General features: G+C 45.3%; 1 protein-coding gene across 2 annotated transcripts in view; it reads right to left on the minus strand.

The window, feature by feature from the left end:
* The window catches only part of LOC147698289 (tudor domain-containing protein 3-like), a 764,430-nt gene that overhangs the window by 334,891 nt on the left and 401,816 nt on the right, over positions 1 to 27,723 (minus strand). For both annotated transcript variants that reach the window (XM_086934904.1, XM_086934903.1), the window contains exon 6: positions 14,727 to 14,798. In XM_086934904.1, the coding sequence (XP_086791030.1) occupies positions 14,727 to 14,798 (72 nt within the window). The remainder of the gene's footprint in view (positions 1 to 14,726; positions 14,799 to 27,723) is intronic.

The following is a 27,723-nucleotide window of genomic DNA, read 5'->3' on the forward strand; positions in this document are numbered from 1 at the left end:
CTGCTCATGTCGGTTGTCTCAATTCTTGCCACCATTCTTTCATGCAGCACTCCTATAGAAACCTATTTAACAGTTGTGGTCTTGTACCCTAAATTTTTTCCATCTCCATCCATCCTGATAGCCAGTGTTGATTTTTCTGTTACTGCGAAACTTGTCATCTCCGCACAGATGTTAAAGACAATCAGTCACACAGTCACAAGTTGCTGTTACGTTGATGACTCATGTTTAAGGAATTACAATTGCTCACTCAACACAACACTGGGTATGCTGTGAGCCTGTCTCGCACAGGTGGTTGAGTATGTCACCCATACCAAAGCATGAACCCTTGCAGCAAACAAGAACATATAGAGAAATACTTATAGAAAGTTGGCATTTGTCTGCCTAAACAAAATGTCTTTGCCTGCCAATACCCAGGGTCACATAGTTGTGAATGTCTCTCCTGTTGTGTGTTGTGTATTTATTCCAGAAATGGAGACCAAAGAAGTCTGGGTATTGAGGGAGTGGGTGTTCCTGGCAATATTCTGGGGAGGAGTTGTACCCTGCCCTGATTACACTTCAATAGCCTGCCTGCAGCACACACAATGAAGCCTGACACTAAACCTGCCTTTGTCACCCTAGACCGCCTGGAGCCAAATTCAGGGGAAGAACTGACCAGAACAAGTTTGGGAGTAGGCCAGGGATTGCCTTACCCCTCACCCCACATACAAAGGCTGACACTAGGTTTAAATGTGGCACCTTCAGAGCCTTTCATCAGAACAATCCTGGACCAGCTGAGGATTCTGAAGGAGGACTGCTCTTCTGTCTGAAGAATGATGACTGGACCTACTCGGCTTGAACCCCGGATTCCCAGAAGTGACGTAATCAGTCAGTGTCTAACCTGCTGTTGCAGCTACAAGGACACAATAAGCTTCCAGAGGCCTCACTGCAATTGCCTAGATGACTAGCACCCCCTGGACATGCCTGAGCCCTGCTGCTGGCTTCTGATGGAGTTCTGATCCCTGAAAAGGTGCCCCAAGGCCCGGGACCCTTAGCTTGCATCAGAGTTTACTCTTACTGATTCAAATCTACAATATCTGCACTCCAGGTGAAAATCTAAAAGTTTAGGGCTCTACATGAGTGGGTTCCACATATCAGCAATGGTCACAGTCCCGCCTGCAAATGTAAAGTTCCACGGGTGACTTTCTCTTTGCTGCAACCAGCAACAGCCTGCGTATCCTGACAATGCAAAACTCATTACAACGTGCCCTTTGCACCAACAGCAATCTCCTTGTGGCCCCTCCAACGAGAAGCTTCAGTTGAGGCTTCTCGCATGGTCTTGGAGAAGGTAATTCCAGGCCCACGCTTATGGTTCACCATGACAAGGATTGTGTTTATTACTTGGGTGGGGCCTCTCATCTCCTCAACTAATAACTCAATTTCTTATAAGGTTCAATTTCTGCCAAGCTTTAATTAAGTGTAAAAAGTTTCCACTAACAGGTATCGCAGGCCTTGTAAAAAAGGGGGCCAGTGAACACTGTCTTCCACTACAGCGGAGACAGGCACATCTACAAGTGCACTTAAAAAAAGACCGCAATATAATGCAGATGGAAAGGACCATATCCGGTATTTCCACAGCAAACACTTCAGTGAAACACCAAGGTCTCCAGTCCTTGAAATATGCTTCAAATATTAAAAAACATAAATAAAAAAATAATCTGCTCCCTCAAACGACAGAACTGAGACCTACTGTGCAGGTATTGGAGACCTCTCCCCAGGCTAACTAATACCTGCATGGCAAAGAGGATTTGCTACTAGAGAAAAGTATGCCACTACAAAATGAAGAAAATATGCGGTTTCACGCGTAGCCCCTCTGACCAAGAAAGGCCAATACCTAATTTCGGGCAAAGCTGGGAGTGGGTAACAGTTCTGTTTTTAGGTCTTGCTAGCGACGCAGCGCATGCGCTGCTTACCTTTGTGAGATCTGTTGTTGTCGGTTTCTGTTCGGAAGGGAGACAGGAGATGTGCACGAGTACTGTTGATACGCCGAGTGCACATCACCTGTCATATGATGTGCACGTGGCGTATCAACACAGCCCGTGCCTGGCGCGCTTTCACTTTGCAGACGGCGTTTGAACATAGCGCGTGCATGGCACGCTTTTACTTTCCAGCGTGGAGGCATGCTAGGAGCATTTTGTTCGTGTTTTGGTACATGCTCTCGTTTTCATGATTTTTTCTTCTTATTTTCTCAGATTCAATCTCCATCTCCTTCAATTCTTGCTCTGTCTCCTGTGCTTTCCCCTGTACATGCACTTGTTAGGTCTCGAGTAGCGTTGCGCAGGGCTGTCCACAGTGAGATCTGTGACACACAGTCCTCGTGAAACAACAGAGGTGAACTGAATGCAAAACTACTGGTACGACTCGGGTCAAGCAACCGGAAGAGAGGGATTAGGAGCAAGATTTTGGTTTGGTTCGGTTTAATCCAGTGCGGGGAACCAGTAGTTACAAAAACAGAGAATACTTTTTTATTTACACATTTGCACAAACTCCTCAGAGTCCTATGGGGAATGGAGTGCTTTACAGGAGCATTCTAGTTCATTACATATTTGTTTTTCTTGCTACAAAACATTAAATGGTGTGCCTGGTATCACACAGCTTGGTGCACCCACGCCTAGACTTGATATTCGTTCTCTGCTGTAGGATGTGAGATCCGCAGACTGCCACCCTAGGGTGGTCTTTAGACTAGCTAGATAGGGCCCCAGACTCGAGAGAGGGGCATTTGTGGGTTTTATCTGGCGTAATAGTCAGAGCTGCCAACTTTAGAGCCAGGGACCAGGTATGAGTCTTGGAGTTGGCTCCAACAAAAAAAATAACGTGTCATTGTGTAACGTAACTGGTCCTCAATACCTTCGGGCCAAGCTTGTGCTATATAGAACTACAAAAACAAAAATCTAAAGTCAGAAGAAACACCCATCAAGGTGCCGGATGTGGCAGACTGGTCCCCTGATTTATGGAAATGCTCATGCAATTGTTAACATGGTATGCAAGACAATGGTAATAGACAGCGATTTATCTTCACATGGGCGGGAGGAAAGTGGGCATGCTTTATTAGGAGCGTCGTAAAAACGCTTTGTTGTGATATAAAAAGGCCAAGTCCCTAACAGCATGTTGGACTGTTGACAGGTTGCTGCTCCAGAGCCTTTTTTGCTGTATTGTGCTGAGCGCAGTGGCGTAGTGCAAAATAAGAGGCCCCTGAATCTCAAACATTCATTTGCTTATGCTGAATAGAGGGCTCTAAAAGGTTTCTTCCTCCCCTCGCACCGCCATACACCACCCCACCCCTGCTTCAGCCCACCGCACATTTGGCGTGGGCCTGACTATGCCTCTGGCAGTGTGCAGTGTTGCACTAGAGACAACCTTGCACTAAAATTCCAGCTGTGAGCTTTTACAAAAAACATTGATCCCCAGCGAATGTATTTCCGACGTTCTTACGCTGCAATTTATAACAGCCTCAGAAAAAAAAACATTTCCTGACCATTTTAGACCTCTCCTAGAAAGCTTTTCTCAATACTACGGGGGATGGTACGAGAAATGAGTGTAATCGACTGCCAATTTGTAACAGATTCCACTTTAGGCGCGTATGGATTCACAGTTTAGGAATGCGCTTGAAGACATATCTCTGGAAAATAAAGCACCCACACCATCGCATTGCGTGGCAATATACACCCCATATTTCCTTAGGTAGTTCAGTGGTAGTAGTTTTCTTTGATTATTTTGCTAAGTTTTTTGTTAAAAGTATATTAGGGCATTTCAGTTGGTGGACGTGGTACAAAGGCCTGTAAAACGACTCCTTTATATTATGTGGCAAATGGAATACGCGTGTTCTCAGCTGTATGGTGTGAAAATGTCTAACTTCCTGAGTGTAGAAATTCACATTGAACCGTATTAAATAAATGTTCAAATTTTTTTAAAATAAATTAAGTAAATGAGTAATTCAAAAAATAGGAGAAATCAAAAAATGAATCCCGGGTCATACTCTTTTTGATAGATATTACATTAGAAATATGCCAATTGATTATTGTCACATACGAGTGCGCATTAGGCACACTGTGTAAGAGAACACCATTTCTCTTATTGTTTTATGGGATAAAGATTGGAATATCTAAGTAAGAGCATCTAAGATCAGAATAAGAAAGATATGATTGACACCTATGACTATGTGCGTGAAAACATAGGCCCAGGAGGCTCAAGTGTGGACCCCACCCCCCACCAAATCAAACAAAACAATGGCTTGCCAAAACATTTAGATTTGGGTATAGATAAAACATTTATTTATCCAAAACATAGTATCAGAGAAAAGTATAGCCTTAACATTAAGCATTTTACATGAGCCAGAGAAAGATAAACAGCTGTCTTCACATTATCATATTCAGAAATTATAGCACATCTCAAAGATAGTACAAGCGAACAGTTGCAGCCTGCTAAAATTACCAGAGAATATACATCTAATTACAATTTCTCACTGCAGGATACTTTAAATAGCACTCAGGCCCACAATTTACAATTCTACTCGTACCACCATCATCCCTGAGCGATGGTCCTCGACCTCCATATTCCGAACAGCTGTCGAGAAACCTGATCCTGCCCAGCACCAGATATAATAAGCATTTGCAATGCGATAGGTCTCGCATTTTAGAAACGTTAAAATATTGGTATTGTTAATGACAATGCCTTCTAAAATTGCAGGTTTTTTTTAAACACAAATAAAAAGCATTGTCATTTACAATGCCAATAGCTCTATCTTGCAAATCGGAGACCTATTGCATTGCAAATGCTTGTTCACAATTGTGAGACTGGCCCGTCTGCTACTGTGGAAGAACTGTGTACTATTTTCCTTTGATCAGTCCCGTGGCCATATACAATTACTTTCACAGGAGCTGTGGACTGCTGAAAATGAAACTGATGTTGACAAAAACTATATTTTTCACCCTAAGGATGCTGGCAATATTGCACTTCGTGTTTTTGAGAAAATGAAAAATCCAAATTCTCTAGTGTTATGAAACAGATCGATAGACATACAAGAATGATGCTTTTGGATTACCTAGTTGAAAATGAATTGGGCTCCATATGCATGTTTTGTAAATAGTTCCGTACTTAATATACTTGTTATTTCTTTATACCCAGATACTTCCCTTCTGCATACAAAGTGACTCCTAGATTTAGCCTCAAGGTTTACATGAAGGAGGTTAACACTGTAGTATTCATATACTGTATCCAGACAAAGGATGCACCTGTGCGAGGCCTTGGACGGTGGGGTACATAAGATGCCCTAGTGACTAATTATATACCCCAGCTTTAGAACAGCAGATTGAAAGCTAGAGCTACACTTCCTCAGAAAAATTACCTATTTTTAGCCTCAGAATGATATGTATTTATCTGCCACCATGGTAGCAGTAAGACATGCAAACTTCCATATCACGTTGCACAAATCATCCAGTTAATACGTTGGATACAGGCCTGAGTGGAGGGGGAGTTGGAGACTATCAATACACATCAGACAAGATGAAGCATGCTGGGACATTTGGGTAAAGTGTTTGGTAGCACAAACTCCATTGTGAATACCACTGCTGTCAATGATGAAATGCATAGGTGTCAGGACAATCGGGATCTACAAGCTTGCAGAGATAGGCTACATGAAGGGGGCAAAATGACTAACAGGCAACTGAACATTAGGATCCATCATGAAACTGATCAACTGTAATCCATCTCTTAACTCCATGGCTGCTAAGGCAATTCCCCTCCTGTGCTGGGAAATTGCTATTTTCATTGTTTTATGACGAGCTGGGCTCGTCATCAGTGTATGAGGAGGCTACACCATGACGAGCCCAGCTCGTCATGAGTGTGGAAGGGGTTAAGTAGCAGACACCGACATTTTTGGCATGGGATGGACTGGGGAGTGTCATAGGGCCACTAACCAGACTGCATGAATAGAGGGCTACATCATGGCTTTAAATTTACTTTTCAACCTCATGCACCGCACGCTATGAGAATTTGCAAAATGCCAGTTACCAAATGATCTGGTTCTGAGGGATTCTTTCACCATACTTAAAAGGTCACAGCGGCTTCACATAGCTGAATGGCTTGTTACCGTACTCTCCCAACCTGTTACCCATTCAGGGGACTTTCCCATTTTGGAAGCCTTCAGTCAACTTGAAGGTACCAATTTTTGTTAGGAAGGTGCAGAAGAGCCACATCCCCACCATGTCAGTGCAGCAATTCCAGCTGGTGTCTCCCCTGCGCTTTGAGATGATCGCCATATCCGTTCCCCTTGTGCCTTAACAATGTCATCCATCTATTGTCTTATAGTATAAGCTGCGGAAATAAAAGGAGTGTTTGGAAGATATCCACCATGTATCTGTGGATATTTGGCAAGATTCCATAGTATGTACCATTTTCTGATAGAAGATTGTTGTTACTGAAGGGGGACTACAAGGTACCAGAGTACTTTGGCTTTGAGTCACAGATCTCATATGTGCTAGTACATTCATTTGTTCTTTCACAACAAGCTGCTACTCTGGCCATGTAGCAAATTCCTAACATTCCTTCTCTACACAATGAAAGTGGAATGGAAGAATTAGATAGAGTGTTACTGAATGTAAGTATCTTGTTCTTCTGAAAGATCCTTCTAACAGCAGGCTCCTCACCTTTAGTATATATACCAAAGAAGTACCCTCCCAAGGATGGGGAGTCGGAAGAGCAGACTTTGTAACAGAAACTCCTGCAGGACTGAGCCGCAAAATGTGGACCTGAGAGTCAATACAATAGTGTCTGGTGAAGCTGTGGATGCATGGCAGCGGAGCTGCCTAATAGATGTCTAGCTCAGGAACACCTGGTGGCTTTAGCTCTGGTGGAAAGAGCAGTTAGGCACCCTCAAGGAGGCTTCTAATCAGAGAGGGCGTAGCACATCTTTATACAAAAAAAGATGCATCTGGACACAGTTAGTATCTGGACCACCATTCCCTTCTTTGCAACTAAAAACACAAACAGTTGTACAGTCGATGCTCCTCTGTCCTATTTATATAGAAACTAAGGGCCTCTTAAGTTCCAGTTGGTGTCTCTCCTTAGAAGGATGAAGCAGGGAAAAGTAAACAAGGAATGTGATGGACTGTACCACAACAACGTCACCACCACCTTTACTAGAAAGGACCCCTAAATCGTAAGTACAAACATCTCTGTGAAGAAGATGGTGTATGGTAGTTGTAGAAACAGCACCCTGCAGTTCATTCACGATATGTGCAGAAGTGATTGCAAAATTGACGTTAATTCATCAATATCAAAGAACAACGGTGCAGGGTCTCAAAATGTGTGCACATCAAGAGTGTAAAAAACAAATTAAGGTCCCACATTGTGGCATAACAAAAAGGAGCAGGAGGGAACAAATATGAAGGCCTCTTCAAAAAACACATCACAACAGGTGACTTAACTATGCAGGGCTAATCGGGCAGCTGTAGAAAGTCTGAAAGGGCTGAGAAGTAAATGTTAACAGTGCCTATGGCAAAGCATAGTTGGGCAAAGAACAGAAATAAAAGCACATCAGAAAGCTTTGCATGAAGCTGATGGACCAGAAGTCCTTGCACCAGGCCACAAATGTTTACCAGTAGACAGAACAGATCTACTTGGTGGGTGGGTGGGAAGCAGCCATGGTGACATCCACCATGATTGCAGGTAGATTAAAACCAGCCCGTATTTCCGATCAATCCCCAAACATGGCAATGTTGGAGAATGCATGGAGATTGGGATGAAGAACCTGTCATGTTGCAGAGACATCAGGTCCTTCTAAAGAGGTAGACGTAGAAAAGGGCAAATGCTGAGGCTATCCCTTGAAGGTTCAGCCCAGCCACTATCAGAATCTCTACCCATGACCCCATATCAACCTGCTTGTTGCAGTACTATTTGGCAGTCTTGCTGCCCGAGTGAACGTCCTTGTTTCTGATGGATGGCAGCAATGCCTTTGAGGCCAACTGGATGGCACATAGTCCAGGCAATTGATGTGGTGCCGCTACAGCACTGGAGATCACAGGCCCACTGAGCTCCACGTTGCCCAAGTGCCCTCCCAAAACGCAGACACAATGAAACTGTCACAATGGTCCAAGTAGGTCAGTACCAAAAAACGGAGGTTGCCTTTTCCAAAACACCAACGCTATCCAAGACACATCCCCAGTACAAGACCCACAGGAAGCAGAAGTTAGATTGCAGAGCCCACACATGTCACCTGGCATGGGGCACCAGCTAGATGAATGAGGGAAAGAGACCAATAAGCCTCAGAAATAGCACACATGAACAAGCCTCAGAACTGTCAACACACAGGAACAACCCTGAAACATCGGGATCATAACATGACTGTCTTAGACATGTTGCAGAGATGGAATGGCTTTGAACACCATTGTATTCAGGACAGCCTTATAAAAGAAATACCCTGACCCAGGAAAAGGTGGACTTTTCACACCCTGATTGTCTTTCTGCTGTCCTCACTGGAAAATTATGTTGTCCACCAGTGTCCATTACTGACTGAGGCAAGTCTGTCCTTTACCACCTAGTCATTGAGGTTTGAGAATTGTGTACGCCTAAACTGCAAAGATGAGTGTGACCACTGCCATCGCCTTTGTTAATACCCAGGGCAAATGAGGTGAGAGGGAAAGGCATGATGGTGAACTGGATTTGTACCACAATGATGCAAATGAAACATCTGTAGAACGGCAATACAGGTACTTAAAAATATGCGTCTTACCAGTCTAAGGACATGATCCAATCCCCAGGATTTAGGCCTGAGAGGACCTGAGCCAGAGCCAACATCTTGCAATTGTCATTTCAAATGATGGTATTCAGGAAACTAAGTTGGCCTGAGCCAGCTGTCACTCTTGAGCCTCAAGAAGTCACAGGAGTAGTATCTCTTTCCCCCTCTTAGAGAATCACCTTACAGTCCCTTTGGCCAGCAACAACTGAACCTCTTGGTCATGGTGGGCATGATCTGCCAACGTCTAATCAAAACAGGAAGCAGGATGGGTGGGGGGGCAGGGGGTTTAGGGAATAGGCAGTAAAGGAATGGTGTCAAACAATTTGTAGGACTCACTGGTCTGAGTTAACAGCTGGCCAGTCAAGCACAGAATAATGTATCCTACCCCCCTACTGGCTGCGGTTGAGCCTCCAAGAAAAAATCAGAGCTGTTTGGGGGCATTCGTGGCAGGTAACGAGGAAGAGGAGGAGGACTGGCCTTGCTGGTGACCACGGCCTCTGCCATTGCAACTTCCTTATGAGCCGTAAAAAGGGTTGAACGAGTTGCTGATCCGGCGGAGATATGTGCCTCTGGCAGGAGGCAGAGGCCCCAGGCGTAACTTCTAAATCTTCATTATTGTTGTGAAGCTGGGGGCAGGAGACAGTAAGCCCAAGAAGAGGGACATGGCATGGTTATCTCTGGATCACTCCAATGTAGAATCTGCCTTCTCCTCAAACAACCTGGAGCCGTCAAACGGCATGTCATTAAGGTATACCAGTAGAACTCCAAAAAACCTTTGATCTGCATCCAGACAGGACACCACATTGGTGCCCATAGCACAGCCAACACAGTCTGTAGGGTCGAAAACAGGCTGCATCCTGTACTGTCTGAACATAGGCATTATAAACTTCTCAGTGAGGGTGAGCAAGATGTCACTCTCCACATACCGAAAGGCATGAGTATCTCCCCAACAAGCAACAACACTGAGAAGTCTCAATGCCAAACTAGCTCAAGAGAAAACCCTCTTACCAAACACGTCAATACGCTTTAATTTTCTATCAGCAGGGCAGCTGGAAAGGCATTCAGATTCACCTTGTTGGCCGAAGTTTGAACTACAAGGCTCTCCGGTGTGGGGTGTTGAAGGAAAGTCTAGATCCCCAGGAGCAGGTCCATGGAGATGAGCAGTGGAACAACTCATCTGCGTACTTAACATGATTTTCCCCCCGCCTCAGTAAAAGCCTCTGTGTCAGGGATTAATTTGAGGCTGCAGAGTCTCTCAAGTGTAATGTCTTGGCAAGACTTGTGTAAGTAAGTTAATCTTGGTTTCCACAGGTGGCCAACTTTAGTTCTAACCCTTGAGGCTCTGCGGAACCACCACCACAAAAGAAGCATTTACCTTAGTAGGGGGCCACAATGGAGAGTTCACTTCTATTTCAGGTGAAGTATCAAGGCCACTAGCATTGTGTAGGTAGTAATAAAATACCTGCATTAGTATACAGAGGTGGTAGCAAAATGTCTGCTATCTCTTCCTCCAAATCCTCTTCATGAAGAACTTTCTGAAGGCCTGGTATTGCCACCTGAATTCATCCCGAACATGGAACTAAGCTTCCAGAAATACTGCTGTCGCAGTAAAGGCAATGCCCAACAATCTTCCTATACCAAGGGCTGTCTCTTCGTGATCTCTTAACAAGACACACCATCCGAGAACTAGCTGAACTCTGCTCCAGATTTAAAAGTGGATTCATGGTTAGATCCAGGAACATCGCTTCTACAGCCGAAGACAGCACTGGCCTGGCAGTAAGCAGCATGGCCTTTGGCAAAGGAGTTCTGCTGGAAAGTCTAGCATGGCCTGACAAATCTGGCCCACATCAGCCACAGCTGGAGGATAGGATGGGAGTGGTTTCCAAAATCTTTGATTTACAACAAATATCATGTAAAAATAATTATGGTCAAGAATTTTGTGGGACAGAATATTGAAGGCAAGAATATAATTCTTTTCAAAGTACTTTATATCATTTTTTTTAAATATAGTTGTATATAATATTGTTTTCCCATTCTTTTGTTGTGTTTATTAGTTTTTTGTTATAAGTTCTTATTACTTTAAGGTATATCCCTAGCAACAAGCGCTCAGCTCCACTAAGCTATCATATGTCCATCCCATTTCCCCCACAACACACTCAAGTGAAACATACTGGAGCTGCATGTCAGGAATTTATAAAAGTCAAACACCTTCTTTATTTACCCAGGCAGCATAATTTCCCATGCATGCTCCATGCATCCACATGCCTATAATGACTGAATCGTATGTAAAGACTATCGTGACTGTCTCTGTACGAGTCAGACTACTAGATTTCAAAGGTTCTGCCCTTTTGGGAACTATCTTAGTCCTGCAAGCCTCTACTGGCCAGCTGATATAATCTAGAAACTAAGCTGGTGATTGTGGTAAATAATTGTATCCCTTTGCACTTTCCTTCTTGTATCCACCAAAACTGGAAGGGATTACAAATCAGCTGAAATGACAGTGTTAAGTACCATCTAAAACAAGCATTTGCAATGCAACAGGTCTTGCATTTACCTATTGCATTGCAAATGGTTGGCATCACGGAAAATGGGAGGGAGTGAGGCCGGGCGGGTGAGGAGGCATGAACAATGGTAGGGAGGGCGGGAGGTTAGGGGAGAATACGCAAACAACGGGACGGAGGGGGGCCGTTGGGAAGAAGGCATGGACAACAGGAGGGAGAGCGGGGGTAAACAAAGGCACCAAAGCATGTTGTGTTACAGTAGGAGAAACACATTAAAATAAATAGTGCTCACAGTCTAAATAACATGTAACAACCAAAGTAAAGGGGTCAGTCCTCATGGCAGCTGACAAATAAAGAGGAGGCGGTACTAAGGAGGGACTAACAAGCCTGTTTACGAATCAGATTCCAGCATTTAGGACAGACAAGGACACAAGCCAATAGCAAGTATGGGCGGAGCCTCTATTCGCTACTCCACCACAAGTCTTGCAGAGCAGCGCATGTGCGCTGGCTCTAGGCTCGACCTAAAAAGGAACATTTGTATTAAGACTTCACCAGTTACGCATTCATCTCCAACATCAAAAAATTTGCATTTTACTGTCCTTACACAAACTTCAAGAAAAAATTGAGAGAACAATATTTGTGTTAGTTCGGACCCCATGATTTTATATGAAATGTCTAGCCAACAAATGAATTACATTAGTGTTTCGACCCCAATTCAATTATTTAAGGACAGGGTCTTCATCTTATTGTCCTGATGAAAACCGGGCCCTTTAATAAACCTAAACTACCACTGCTGTAGGTGTTTCAAAAAGAAGTGTATGAAGAGCCAACATTTTCTCAGTTTTTCACTGTTCAGCTGTGAACTCCTACACTTATGTAACTTATCACCAACACTGTGCCCTCACATGGAGCCTTTACATGTTCTTTCTATATCTAGTGCGGAGAATAAAATTAGATTAACTTTGTTCGGAATTTGATCACATTAGCAATTTTGCTTTGTTAGGGTTTTACTGTAAAGATAGGCAACTTCCTAAATGTGGTGCTTCTTCCAAGATAAGTCAGGGAACGCCATTGCACAAATTTCAGGGAATTGTTTTGGGTGATCCCAAGACGTGTAGTTTAGGAACCGGACAGTTTACTTACCACCGTGATAGTGCCTGGTGCCTGACTGAGTCAATCTGAAGATCTTACAAAAAAGGTGGTTTGGAAGTTCTTAATATGGAATATTAATATCTGGTTTCTCAATTACAACACCTACAAGAATGGATTGCTGATTCAGCTAACAGGGAAAGTAATAAAGAAGTGAGCAGGCATACCTTTATGAAGATGAACTACCAATTTATGACTCTTTTGGAACAAGGACACAGAATTAAACTTTTGGTTAACTCAATTTCTCATATGTGACTGGACTGCTATGAAAGTGCTTAAAATGACACCGTTTCCTGCTAATGCACCATTATGGTGACTTAAGAGAGTTCTATAAAATATATTCAGAGGCTATGGTGACTGGGTGGATAGCTGAGGGACATATATTTCAATGGTCGTTTTATGAAAGTGATATTCTTCAGAATTTTGACAGGGCCAGACCACACATGGCAGTGTGAGGGGTGAATTATTGCTATGTACTATAGCGTCTGCTGAAACACATAAAATGTGGAAGGGGTTCCCATGCAGACCACCAGACAATAGATTGTTTCTGGAACATGATTCACTGACAGTGAGGTCAACTGCTCTTTTCTTTATTAAGCACTAAAGAGGGTCTGCCAGCCACGGCCTGTGGGATATATCAAAGAGGGAGAGAGAATGTGTGATGCTGATTATAGATGCTGATTGTAACAGGGCTCTGGAATATACTAAGAAAGCGAAAAGCATTCCAGAAGCCTGCCATTAATCACAAGATATACCCATAGCTGCCAGATACGTGGTATGGATGAGTCGAATACATTTTATTTGATATGTGCATGAACAGTGATGGTAGTGTTTTGAGAGATACATGAGCAAGCATGGTAGTGACAGATTTTTTTGAGTGAATAGTGGCTCAACTGACGAGAATGGTAGGAAATTGGATAGTTCTTGCTCAGAACCAATGGATCAAAGTCTTCCACCAAAGCCAACTAAAGGAAATATGTGTTTCAGACTAGAAGTACTTGGCAAAAAGACAAAGCAATCTACTGACTCCAAGACAAGGGTCCCTTGAATAATTTGTGGTGCTCTGACACAAATGAAGGACTGTTGAGGAAGAGGTGTATATATAAGGCCAAGTCTGGATGGAAGTATGCAAAATTGACAGACGTTTGATGAATAGAGAGAAATATGTTTCGTTTTAGACAACTGAGAGGAAAAGCACAGCAGTGGTGGAACTATAATGTGCAAAAAGGAAAACTTTATGTCTGGTGAAATGTCGTGAGAGGTGGCCTACCCAGTACTACTGTTTGGTATCTCATTGCCAAAACAAACAGTAGACAATATATATATTTTATTATTAGACGCCTTCAGACCATATACTACAATTGTTTTTGTTTTGAAAAAATACATATTGTTTCAAAAAAGATAAAGAAACTAGCTTGCTGGAACATGGAGGCTGGATCTCGGCAGCATGGCCCTTTCTTTCCCTTGCGTTACAGGGATCTCTGATGACATCAGATGTGCCTGCACGGAGCCAGAAAGATGGGAGGCAAGGCAGGGGGTGGAATTCCTAAGAGCCTTCCCAACCACTTACCTTTCTACTCTCATCCATTCCACATACATAAGACTTCTAACTGCAGGGGCCTGTGAGACTATGGGTTAGAAGCTGGGCTATCTTACCCACCCTCTCACAGACCAGCCACAAACCTATGCACTGAAAGACGGGTGACAACAGAGTGAGGAGATGGAATCTTACTCCTAGCTGATCCCTCACCATTTACTCTCCCACATCTTCAAGATACGCGGGGGTGTTATAAGTGAAGACCTGTTCACCTAAGGAAAGTTTCACGGTACCCAATCTTAGGTTAAAAAAAGAGATCAAGCAGTACAAAAATTCAATCCCACTAAAGATTATGATCCCTATGAAGGTTCCAAATCTTAGTTAAAAACAAAACTGTTGCATCACCTAGGATGCCCAAACAGAAATGTATTTTTCCCTAAGGCCAAAGAAACAATTTTTTCAATTCATCTAAACACTCTAAAAAGAAAGAAGCAAAACATTACAAACTCTGTTCTCGCCCACAGGAAATACATTAAAGATAATTACATCTTTGATTTAATTGTTAAAACCCCATCAACAAACAGACAAATCATAAAATCCTGTTTAATAAGGGGCATGTCAATGCAGCGATCATGTTAAAAATGCAGTCTGGCACAAGCATAACATCGAAAGACACACATGAAGCGGCTTGCCACGTAAAAACATTTGTCTTTAATTCACCATCTTCAGACGTTGGATATTATTTAGCATAATGGTTTACCAGTCTTACCTGTCCAAAAGGCACAAATGGGGGTGGCCCTCCTTCAGCCCCAATATTGCAACGGCTATGTTTTGAAAGGCTCTGGAATAAAATATAGAAAAAACATTTCTAGTTAGCAAATGACTAACAATGGAAAAAATGCACTGTATACATTGCTTAAATCTGAATTTCAGTTTGGTCAGTGGCAACTTAAAACCTTGACATTTTCAAAAAAAATTATCTACATCTATCTTAAAACAAGAGAGGAAACAGAAAGGTTTATCCCAACACTAAGAAACTGTCACTTCTAAATTTAACACAATGAGTTTCCCTGCACTGAGACAATCACCTAAGCTGTACTTGAAACTCAGATCTATAGCAAACACAAAAATGTCTTACCATCGACTGCAAGGAGCAGTCAGGAAATTAGTGATTTTAGTTTACAGTGATGGATCACTATCCTGGGATGAAATAGTCGATCCTGCCCCCCACAGGAAGGGTGAATGCCGCTACCAGCACACTTAATCGTTTTAGAGGCTGAGCCGCAAGGAAGGAGGTCTTGGAGGACAGGTGCCGCTGCTGGCTTGCCTGAAGCCTGCCAGACCCCCATCTCTGGCCTTGAGAGGACTGAGGTAACTGCTGCAATGCTTGGGGCGAATGACACTGTCTTCATGCCAGGCAATTGGCTTTGTGGGAACTGCTTAATGGGAGTCAGAAGTCTCAAGAAGTGTGTTGTGACTCCAATGTCCTTAAAACGCTCCAGGTAGAAACTGCTTTTTCGACAAACTGGCCTAAGCCATATAAGGGCATATAAATGAGTGAGGCTTGTATATCTCCAGAAAACTCAGTGAAATTTATCTACACAAGGAGGTGGACCACAACACTGGTGCCAATCGCCCTTCCCAAGCAGTCAGTGGTATTTAAGCAAGCAAGATTCACTTACTTGGTCGTGTCCTTACCATCATGAACAGTTTGGGCCAAAGAGGCCCTAAATTCTTCAAGTACCGCTGCCAAGATCTTGCTGACCATGGCCAGCAACCAGACTGCATTGACCAATCTCAGTGCCAGACAGGCCAAACAGAACATTCGTTTTCCAAATGCCTCAGTCCTTTTAGACTCCCTATCCAGGGGAGTTATGGGGACGGAATTGGGATTAACCTTACTGGTTGAAGCCTGCACCACAAGGTTCTCTGGAGTAGGATGTTTGGTGAGAAAATCAGGGTTGCCAGGTGGCGATCGGTAACGCCAGGTCACCTGTATATTCAGTAGCATACAGAAACCGGGCTTTGACCAAGTGCCCATCAGCGTTGAAGATCAGAAAGGGTTGAGATGCTGCATGCTCAGGCTGTTGAAATGCAGTGAGGACATTAGCCTTGGTCTCGAAAGAGGGCAGCTGCAAATCTAGAACTTCATCATTCTATTGAACCACCACCTTAAATAACGCACAATCTTCGGTCGGTGGCCCAAGTGGTGAGTCCAACCCTGTATCAAGGAAGATATCAAGCCCACTGGCAACTTGCACATGCATAAAAAACTTATCATCATAAAGAGGGGGAAGAGAACTAACCCCTACCCAGCTATCATCATCTCCTTCTGGCAGTGTGCCTTGTTCAGAGTCACAGCTGAAATTAGTGAATCCTCAGTTGGCGTGACCTCCCTGGTGGAGGCACTGGTGCGCAGTCAGGCTGTATAAAACAACTAGCTGCATTTTAATTATTTCGTAGTGTGATATCAGTCAAGATTGCGCTTAAGTAGGTTCAGGGTCAAACGTTGGATCTTCTTACGCTGCTTGTGACTTCGCACTGGTGTCGACAAGTGGCAGCCTGCCGCTGGTTCAGGCACCAGGGCAGGCATCTGTATTGGAGTCAGTTCAGGTCCTGGAACAGCTTCCAAAGGGTCAGTCGGTGCCAGGGAAGGTCTCACTGGTGGTAACCAGACTGGATGCCTTTTCGGGTTCTTGGGGCCAGAAGGCTTGCCAGAGGAAGCGATAAAAAAAGAGAAAAGCACTTAAGATCCACATAATAGCTTCTTTGGAGGCTTCAATTTGCTGCAGCATCGCCGAAGGCCAGGCAAACTCAAGGCAGATTGGGAATGGGATCAGTTGGAGAAATTCTAAAGTGAGGAACCTGTGGTTAGAAGCATCCGTCAGATGGAATGTGATACTTAGCAATAATCTAATTTCTCCAAAGTAACTTTCTTTCCCTATCTTTAATAACCTTTCCGATCTTTCTGTGGTCTCTTATTCTTTTGTTGAAGAGTGGCTTGTATTGTCCGCACACAGTAGGCTGGGTGGCAAAAGGTCTTTAACGACCTCCCCCGAGGAACGGAGTGACATGAGCTAACAAAAAAATTGGGGTGGGTATTCAGGTGACAGCATGTGTGGCTGCATCTCAATGATTGTATTAACTGTGAAGAGGAGCCTGACAATCAATCAAAGCATTATTCATCAGCAAAACTGGCAGTCGCTTTATCAGAACGCAGAATCTCAGTTTATTCTCTATTTAGTACAGCATAAACAGTGGCACAGAAAAAAAGCTTTAAGCCAGTTAAAAAAAAATTAAATTACATTTCCTGTCGACTATCTTAAAAGTAGCAGTAGAACAACTTTACGTCTTCAATAATTTTACAAAAATCGAAGAAACTATTTACTAGGTTACAGTTGTAGCCATTTAGCATCTAGTGCATTCGTGGCAACTCTTCACAGCTTGAAGAATAAAGGAAATGAGACAGCAGGCACTGCCAAGAAGAGCAAGGCGTCAGCCATCTGCATTTATTCGCACCTGGCAGCCATACTGCATTTGCCTTCCAGCACATTTTGGATGTCATTAAGGGGATTACAGCACTTCCCAGACAGTTTCATTATATGGAATGTGATTTAATTTTCTTTTAATTCCTGATGGCTCACATGCCTCTCTATTGGATGCTGCCCTCAAATTTTGATTCCATGCCACAGGATGGAATTACAATACCAGAGGCCCAAAATATCTGTGGTTTACAGATAGCGTTCCGAAGTGCTCAATTTCGAAACATTTAAGCCACGGGCGTATGGCCACAGGTATGTTTACTAAACATTGTGCTGCTCTTTTTCCTACAATTCGAATCCATAGAAATCAACTGGCAATGCGAAGATTGCACGCATTTGCTCACCGAAATAAATAATAAATTGTCTGCTTTTAAGACACACTTGGGTAGCATAGAGATTAATTGTTTTTGCAGCACTGGTGCCTTATCGACTGTGATCAAAAGACACATTGGGATCAACTCTAATCCATGGAGGTTATATGTGGTGAACAGAAAAAAGGAACATTTATTTTTGTTAAGTCCAGAAAACAACATCATATTATAATGAAAACAAGCAGATAAGAAAGTGAGACTGATATTTAAAAAAAAATGCTAATTATATAACAAAATATCTTTAAAAATATTAAATGAATACATTGTGCACAGATTCCAAAAGTAACAGATTGACGGTTAGTGTTCAGAAAAAAATATTATTTACCTCCGGTTTTCCAACATTGGCATCTTTCATAGATTCACATGTTCTCATCAGGACAGGGGTTCTTGATAGTCAATGTTAATATAGCTTTACTCAAATAACAGTGACAACAGCCACAGATTATATATAGTCCATTCACCTCATTGTCTGACCTAAACTCTGGCCAATCGGGTGAATGGTGCTCACAGCCCCAAATCCTTACAGTCAGCAAAGGAACACTCAAGGCTTTACTCTTCTCTTTTCTGAACAGGTTTTTCTGCGGATTCTGGAGTACTGTGAGTCTTCTCACTAACAACAGGAAGGTAAGCTGTTTTTTTCTGTCCTTTTTTAGCTGCCTCATCCCTTGGAATCATTATAATGGCAGACAACCCTTCAAAAGAAAGGCGGCCATTTAAACCATATCCAATCTGTGAGGCCAGAAAGATTTACCTCACAAGAAATGACTATGGTGCCTAAATCAAGTTGGCCATTTGGCTACAAGCTGCGAGATCCGCCAGAAGTTTAGCCACAAGATTCTCAAGGGCAGAAATCAGATGTGACGTCGCCTGGTGAAAGGTCAATGAAGAGTGCACCTGTAGATAAGGCATGTGAATCTATAAAAGATCCAATGTTGGAGGATTTAAAAAGTAATCAAACAAGAGTGAAAAACATAATAAGCAGAACATGAAAAAATAATAAATAAACTGGGAAGGAGAAGATGGCGGCTGACTGAAGAGTTAAGTCGAGAGCTCCTTGTCCAACGGAATGCACCACGGAGAGTTTCCACCAGGAAAATGGACATGGGAGAATGATCGCACTACAATCAGCATTTTCTATAGCACTTTCCACAATCACATCCTGCTACTGAAGCACTCTAATTTTCCGTCTGACCTTATCTGGCCGGAGGGTTGAGAATCAACAGCGGCGGCGGTGGTTTAGCATTGGCGGCGGCGGTGGTGGTGGCGGCGGTCGGCTGTGGGGAGGTCAGCTGAGCGCAGCCGAGGGGCTACTTAGTGGGTGCACTCAGGCTCGCACAAAGCGGTGTTGGTGAAGGTGAACACCCGCCGACTTGCGTTGACTTCAAGGGAGTAGTGGATGACAGTGAACCGACTCTGAGCCCCGATCAGCGCTCGATGTGATCTGGGCGTTTTGCGTGCTCTATGCTCTGTACGTGCCGCTTGTCAATGAGCGGCTGACTTCCAGCAAGCTAAGGAAACGGGCTCCGACTCAAAGACGGGAGTCCTGCGAACTGGGAGAAGAGCGGAAATATAAACGGGGCACGCAATAAGAGGCGCCGGCAGCATCTGGCATTTTGCGGTGCCCACCCGCGGTGAACTAATATCCAGACAATCACTGTCCAGGCAGAGCCGCGACTGCGGGGAGTTGGGCAGAGTAGAGCGAGGGGATTTCTATGTTGGCCTTACGGGCAGGATCAGGAACAAGCATTTACAATGCAATGGTTTTGCCTTTGTTAAAGTTAGAGCTATTGGCATTGCTCTTGACATTATTTTTATTTATGTTTTTTTTTAACATAAATAAATGGCATTGTCATTTACAATGCCACTAGCTTTATCTCTCGCAAATGACACACACAAACACACACAGAGCCCCCACACACACACACCAAGCCCCCCACACACACACAGCCCCCCACACACACAGCCACAAAGAGCCCCCCACACACACACAGCCACACAAAGCCCCCCACACACACAGCCACACAAAGCCCCCCACACACCCACACAGAGCCTTCCACACACACCCACACAGCACAAGCAGGCAACAGGGGCACACGGAGGCACAAGCAGGCAACAGGGGCACGAAAACGGAGGCACAAGCAGGCAACAGGGGCACACGGAGGCACAAGCAGGCAACAGGGGCACACGGAGGTACAAGCAGGCAACAGGGGCACACGGAGGTACAAGCAGGCAACAGGGGCACACGGAGGCACAAGCAGGCAACAGGGGCACACGGAGGCACAAGCAGGCAACAGGGGCACGAAAACTGAGGCACAAGCAGGCAACAGGGGCACGAAAACTGAGGCACAAGCAGGCAACAGGGGCACAACAACTGAGGCACAAGCAGGCAACAGGGGCACGATAACTGAGGCACAAGCAGGCAACAGGGGCACGAAAACTGAGGCACAAGCAGGCGACAGGGGCACGAAAACGGAGGCACAAGCAGGCAACAGGGGCACGAAAACGGAGGCACAAGCAGGCAACAGGGGCACACGGAGGCACAAGCAGGAAACAGGGGCACACGGAGGCACAAGCAGGCAACAGGGGCACACGGAGGCACAAGCAGGCAACAGGGTCACGAAAACAAGCACAAGCAGGCAAAAGGGTCACAAGCAGGAATTGTAATTTAGACGGGGCTGAAGTGGAGAACGGTCAGTAGGGAAGTAGTGCGGCTGGTGCAGTGGTACCAGGCCGAAAGGTGAGAGGGGCTGTCTGCACCCCAGTTTGGACAGTTTCCACTACCTAACAGGGATTGGTGGGAGGGGGGCGTACTTCTTGCTTGCTTTAGGGCTGTTACTTCGGGGACGCAGTGCACGCTCTTGCCTGCTGCCTGCTGCCACCGGGACACGACAACAGGCAGGGAGAGGACAGAGAAGCCAGAGGAACATGTGTAGCCTCAAAAAACAATGCACCAGGCTTATAAGACGGCAGAGCAGCATGTGCGGCATCAAAAAACAATGCAGCAGTCTTACAAGACAGCAGAGCAGCCAGAGGAACACGAGTAGCTTCTAAAACAATGCACCAGAGCAGCCACAGGAACATATGTGCCTCAAACACAAAGGGCTTATTGCCACTAATTACAAACATTTTAATGAAAGATTTTGGCAGTATGGATGCAACAAATAAATAAACAAAAACTTTGTTTTAGACAGACATCAGATCAAGCGGTGGGTCAAAGAATTTGCTTTACAAATTACTATTGTACAGTAGGATCCGCAGGTCTGCGCACATTCACTACAATTATCACGTAGTCCAAGTGGCCCTGACCCGGAGTCAACTGAATTTCTTGAAGTTAAAAAAATCTCAATACTTGAATCACCCACTATTGGACTGTACAAATAACTGTTTACTTTTGTGCAACAATATATTCAATGCAACTCAAAGATCACCATATTTGCAGCATCTATTGTATTTTTAACTCTTGACAATCACTTAAGCTAGTACATAATGTGTATTTGCAGCTCTTAAGCACTGGCAAAATCAATATGCCTCGGCTCTGTGACTGAGATCCATCAGCTTGGTCACTGGCTTTTTGTAATGCCGTACAGTGGGGTAATTTCCCCTCAATGCTGTGCAATATGGTTACAAAACAATAAGTGTGATGACACGACTGATATGTCATTCTGGTGATATGTGTATCACGACCCATGCAGGTACCTTGTCAAAGCATAGAGATTCGGCTTTAGGCAGACTCCTATTGTTGTGTTCTATGTCTGGAAGGATTAACAGAAAACGCACACAGGTACCTAAATACTGGTCAGGTCATGTCACATGATGGGTGAGGCCTACAATATTAGTTTACATGTTTTAAGCCACCCTTAATTACATAGGCCATGCCTCTTGGATAGGATTCCTTGCAGGTCACCCAAAGCACTGCTCCAAAGAGTGACCGAGGGCTTACCTGACCAGGCCTCCATGTTGCTGCATGTAGATGCTTTCCTTGCCTTCACCCGCACAGATCTCCGAAGCAGAGGTATCCACAGTGCTAAGAACCAGACGCAAGTCTGAGGAGGTTGATGGCACCGGATCCACACCATAAATGTACACACAACCTCTCCTGACGTCCTCCAGTAGCCAGTCTCCGGCCGACCTAATCAGCGGGAGGAGGGCGGGAACAAACACGGACAGCGGGAGGGGGGGCGGGAAAAAGACAGCGGGAAAGTATTTACCTACATTCCACATTAAAGCTCTGTCGGGCTGTTGTTTGTATGATTAAGGTAGACGGCGAACAGCATAATGTACACCTCTGCCAGCAATGGGAACGCGATGCCCTGCTCCTGAAAGTGGTTCTGCCCTAGCCTGAAAAAACCCTCAATCTTCATCCGTCAGCGAAAACGATCAACAACCTCCCTCACTCTACAGCCCGCTAATGCCCTCATTTCCGTGGGTACTGAAGGGGCCATGAAGCTGCCTTCTGTGCTTACCACCGCTTGGAAAAAAGTTTTAAAAAACTAACCACATATACACAACTTAGTCAGGTTGTAATGCAGGGCTGTCTTTGGACAGCGTGTGTTGTACAACTCGCACGTTTGTTTCTGTGCATTAATCCAACTAGGATTTCTTGTGTGACTAACTGCAAACGCAGTGATGGGGCCTGCAAGGGACCACATACCTGCCTGTGTAAACGCAGTGTGCCAGTACTGTAAAGGCAGTTAACACCTTGGAAAAATTACATGGGGGTAGCAATCAGCATCCATGGGATGGCTGCCTTCTCCCGGTCATGCCGAGAGAGCGTTCATTCAATGCCTCGCAACCAGCGAAGTGGTGGAAACCCACTGAGATAGCGGCCCCTCGCATGGGCACCGCTCCGAGGCAAGGGCCTTGGGTACTTCTCAGGAGGCGCCGAGGCGGTGAACCTACTCTCCTATAACCACAAATCAAGTTCTGACTGAGCAGCCCTCGGTGGCCGCGTGCAAGCGCTTGCAGGGAGCCGGCCCCGGCTCTCAGATGCAAATATAAGGCGGAGAGGAAGGAAGCCGTCGCACCTCTAACAGACTGAATGCACTTGCCGCATTACTCATTCCCACGGCTGCTGGGGCAGGTGAACAACCTGGACTTCAGCCTCAACCAGGTAACGCTATCACGCTTCGCCTCGCCTGCTCCTATTATGTGCGGCTTTAGCAGTGTTGCATAGACAACGCTGTCACTGTTACTTCACTCTGAACACCCACCTGCTGCAGCGCGCCGCTGTCCTCTGCAGTGACTGATGCAAGGCACACTCAGCCTTCCATCCCTCCAAGGACGGTAAAGTGAGAGACCACATTGCATTTACACTGCTTGCTGCACGGTCGAAACCCACCGGCGAGATGCAGCCTGAACAAGGGACCTTTTGCCACCTTTATCTGTTTTTACTTTCCCAACATGTCACATACATGTAAACAATAACCTCGTGCTTGCACCGCTGAAACTGTAAATTTGCTATTTTATCTTTTAGTTTGTGTTTTTACGTAAAATATTGTAGCAGGTTACGTCCGAGCTGCAAAACAATCTTATAAAAATATAAGATATGCTTACTGGTATACATTCATATATTTAAGCGCTCTAAGCGCTATATAAATGCAATTTCAATGACCAGTGGGCCGGGTAGAGAGGATACATTTTTTCTTACAGTGCCACGAAGGCAGCGGCCCCTACAGAAAGCACACGTTAATACCGATGTTTTTAAGGTATTCTCGCGTTAAGGGGGGTCCCTTTTCAAGCCCTGCCTTGAACACAAACCTCCAAAGCCAGGAATGAAATGCCTCGCCAGCCTGGAGATTGTAAAATAAATGTGTAACTCGAGGGGGTCGTCCACAGGCTCTGGTGCGCCCCCTCTCACACACACAAACAAATGCCTAGCAGTATGCTAATTCCACCCACAAAGCAGAGACGCAGAGGGCGGACAAAAGGCCCCACGCCTTCTCCACCATTATGCCATCCTTTCAGAATAAAATTAAATGGCGGGTTCTTTGAGGTGCTTCTCTCTGCCAGAGTGAATGGGGTGACAGTGGGGGGAGGCGAGGGGCTCTTTTCTTTTCTGATTTCTCAGCTGGTCTGGGGAACGAGGGGGCTCCCTTTGAGCTCGAGGGGTGCTTCCAGGAACACTTTTGGAGTTTTGTTTCAGGTCAAAGCTATAAAATGGTGCTTCTCTGTCTCTCTATTCAGTGCTTCATCACAGACCACTACCTTTTATTTAGCAGAAACGAGGGGCGGGGGCTTCCATCAGGCAGAGACTGCAACAGGTGGACAAAGCCCGCTGCTGAGCCCAGAGGGAGCTCCGCTGGTTTCACGAACAAAATAATAACAAATCACCCAGTAGAAGCCACAGAAAAAATAAAATAAGCATTCCATGGGTTTGACTGGCACATATGCCTTGCATGCATTTTACACAGTTATCAGCACGCCTAACTTATACATGAATGGGTGAGGCTTCCGTTATGGGGTTTGTAGAGCAGCGATCAACAGTTCCTTGACCCTTGGCGCTGTGTGTGTGGGGGGGGGGGGGGGGGGCGGAGGGGTGGGGAAGACCACGGCAGGGAAAGTAAACAACGGCCGACCTAATCAGCGGGAGGAGGGCGGGAACAAACACGGACAGTGGGAGGGGGGCGGGAAAAAGACCACTGCAGGGAAAGAAAACAACGACCGACCTAATCCTAACCGGATGACGTGGCGGAGGCTCGGCCGGCTGGGCCAATCCCAGCGCGGCCCTGGCTGGAGACACGGCTGCTTCATTGGGGCCGGATCTCGCATGGAGCTGGGGGGCCAGGGTCGAGTCTCGGCGGCAAACTGCACCAATCTAAATTACTGCCCATAAGGCCCCCTTGGATAGTCCTCAGCCAAGCCCCCTATTTACATTGCTGGAATCAAAGTGCGAGCGAAAGGGGGGACGGCGGGAGGAGGGACACGGAGAACTTTAAAACTCACCGACTGCTTAGGCTTTCATTACCAGGCTCCGGGAGGAAGACAAGACCACACGGAGAGCGGGAGGAGGGACACGGAGAACTTTAAAACTCGGGACTTCCGGCTTGCTTGCGGCCCGGCCGGACCAGATTGGGGGCGTTCCCGGCTTTTGGCTGACGTTGCGTGACGTCGGCAAAAGCCAAAGAATCTCGGGAACGCCCCCGAATCTGGTCCGGCATTGACGGACAGGCCCCTCGTCCAATGGCTAGCCTCCATTTATGGAGCTAGCCAATCGGAGGAGGGGGCGTATCCCGACCCACACACACAACTCAAGAGGTTTTTTGGCACATGCGCAAAGCGCATGGCCAGTCAAAACCTAAAAACGGAACCCGATACAGAGGTCCCCCACTCATTTGGAGTGTGGGCAGAAGCGGGCAAGGCACGCCGTAGCTATCGAAGAGCAGGGCGGAGTGTATCGTATCGAGGCAAGGAGGTGGCAGCAACAGCTGTTCAAGTAGGAGGAGGGCGCAGCTCAGTACCAGGAGACTGTGGCAGAGGCACTTAGACCCCAGGCTGGGAGGCTAAGAGAGAGACTATCACTGCTAATGAGGTGAGGAGGAAAGCAGCGCTGCAGCAACCACTAAACCCGGTAAGTCTGAGGAGGTTTGCCCCTGGCTCTTCTACCCTCCCAGGTTCCTCCGCTAGGGGAGAACTGGGGGCGAGTCGGATAGTTAAGGTCTGGGGGAGAACGTGCTAGAAGGCCTAGGAAGATAACAGATCAGCCCCCCTGCCACATTAGAAGCTATTACAATGGTGCCACAAAATCTGGAATCCTCCAAGGCCCCCCAAGAACCCAGTAGAGGCAAGGAAGGTGTAACTCATGAAAGAGAGGGATACTGCTTAAGAAGCAAAAGCTCTGAGGCAAGGGCCAACAAAACGACTAAGGAAAAAAGCCAGTCACCAGTCAGTGCATCTACTGGGTGGATAAAAGGAAAGAATAAAAAACACATTTCAGGGCAACAACAAGCCCCCCTATCCAGAGCCAGCAGGGTAAGCCTGAAGACAGCAGGGCGCAGCACTCTTAAGATCACCCCTTCGCTAAAGTCCTACTTTAGAGTTCAAGATAAAACCCTCAATCCAGAGAAAGCCAATGCGGAGGTTGCTTCACATCTAGCCCGACCTACACTAGGCCAGGCCTTAGAATCAAATAGGGAATAAATGGCAGAGAAACAGAATATGGGGGTGAAACTACCAGGAGGGAATTGGAGTACTACATTCACGGGCAAGTTCAAACACTTCCTGCAACTCCTACTCCCTCACCTCCTACTCCCCCTACAAGCGCTAGCAGTTCAGAGATCCCTAATAGCTCAAACGCTACGCAGATTCTTGAGGAGATGATTGAGGAGATGAGAGCTAAATTTGCAATCTCCGAAAAAAACAGTCCAAAATACAGGAGGGTTGCGAGGCACTCGACCAGAAAATAAAACCCCCATCGACAAAGTAACTCATGCAGAAGGTGAAATAGAAGTGCTTCACAAGAAAACAGAGGCAAACCACAAGGAAATAACCAGATTGAGAACCAGGGAAGCTGAGATTAGCGAGAGGATGGAATCCAGAGAGAATCATGCCAGGAGGAACATCATCAAAATCCTGAACATACCGGAGGGAATCGAAGGAGAAGACAAAGGGATTCGTAATCCAGCTACTAGAGGAAAAAATGCCTTGGTCCAAGTCAGTTAACCTCAGTGAAGACATCCAAAGGGTACACCGGGGCCCGTCAGGAAAGGAAAGCACAGGAAAAACCTGAGGAAAGTCCTGATAAACTTCATGACATATTCATTGAAAGAGTATTCTAAGCGAAGGCCTAAAGGCGGTATCTTTCACTAAGGATGACTGGTCCTGCAAAATTAGATCGGACATATCCAAAACGACCCAAGATAGACAATGGGAGTTGGGCCAACATAAGCCGCAGCTAAGGGCACTTGGAGCGAATGTTCAGATGCGCTTTCCTGCTTCACTAAAAATTATGTGAAATAATAAAATGCTCAATATAACAGATCCAAAGGAAGCAGAAAGACTAAGAGTAAATCAAAACACAACAGGAACATCACTCTCAAACTAAATAAAAGGCATATTCCACACGCCGGAACGTAGCCTTGAAACAGGTGGAATATAGGAAAATTTGAATGAAACAAAAGGGCAAGGAGTTCAAAAGGGCAGATCGATGCCCAGAAGAAAGAAGACAAGGGAGGCTTCTCCAGGGTGGGGGGAGATTCGAGAAACAAATATTCACCAAATAAATTTAAAAAAAAAGAAAAAATTAAAGCACACGGTGGGGAGCAAAATGGGGGGAAAAAAAGGAAAAAAAAGAAGTCCTAAAAGCAAAACAAGAGGAGTACAACGGCCCAGACGCAAGAGAGGGTTACCCGATTAGAGATGTTGGTTACGGGTAAAAGAACAGAAAAAGAAATAGAGCGCAACATTTTAACGTGGAACACAAATGGGCTGTGAATTAAAAAGCGAGATTGAAGATACTGGAATACATAAAAAACTGTGACAGTGATCTAATTATACTTCAGGAATCACATCTAACAAAAGAGGAATGGGAGCTGATATGTAAAACCCAAGGATGGATAGACCACTGTATTTGTACAAATCAAAACTGTAATGTAAAGGGAGTTGCGATAATCTTTAAAAAATCCCTGAAGGTGGTGAACGAGAAAACATAAATTGACAGAAAGGGGAGATGGGTCACTGTGAGTGCAAAAATCCATAATAACTCTTACACTGTGGTGGGATACTATGGCCCAAATATCGACAACCCTGAGCTGCTTCAAAGGTTATATTCTAACCTCCTAGCAACTAACACACCAATCATAATGGGCGGGGACTTCAACATCATCCTGAACCCCAAAGAAGATCGGTATCCAGCAAA

Source organism: Lissotriton vulgaris, chromosome 8 (assembly GCF_964263255.1).
Source record: "Lissotriton vulgaris chromosome 8, aLisVul1.2, whole genome shotgun sequence".
Taxonomy (NCBI): domain Eukaryota; kingdom Metazoa; phylum Chordata; class Amphibia; order Caudata; family Salamandridae; genus Lissotriton; species Lissotriton vulgaris.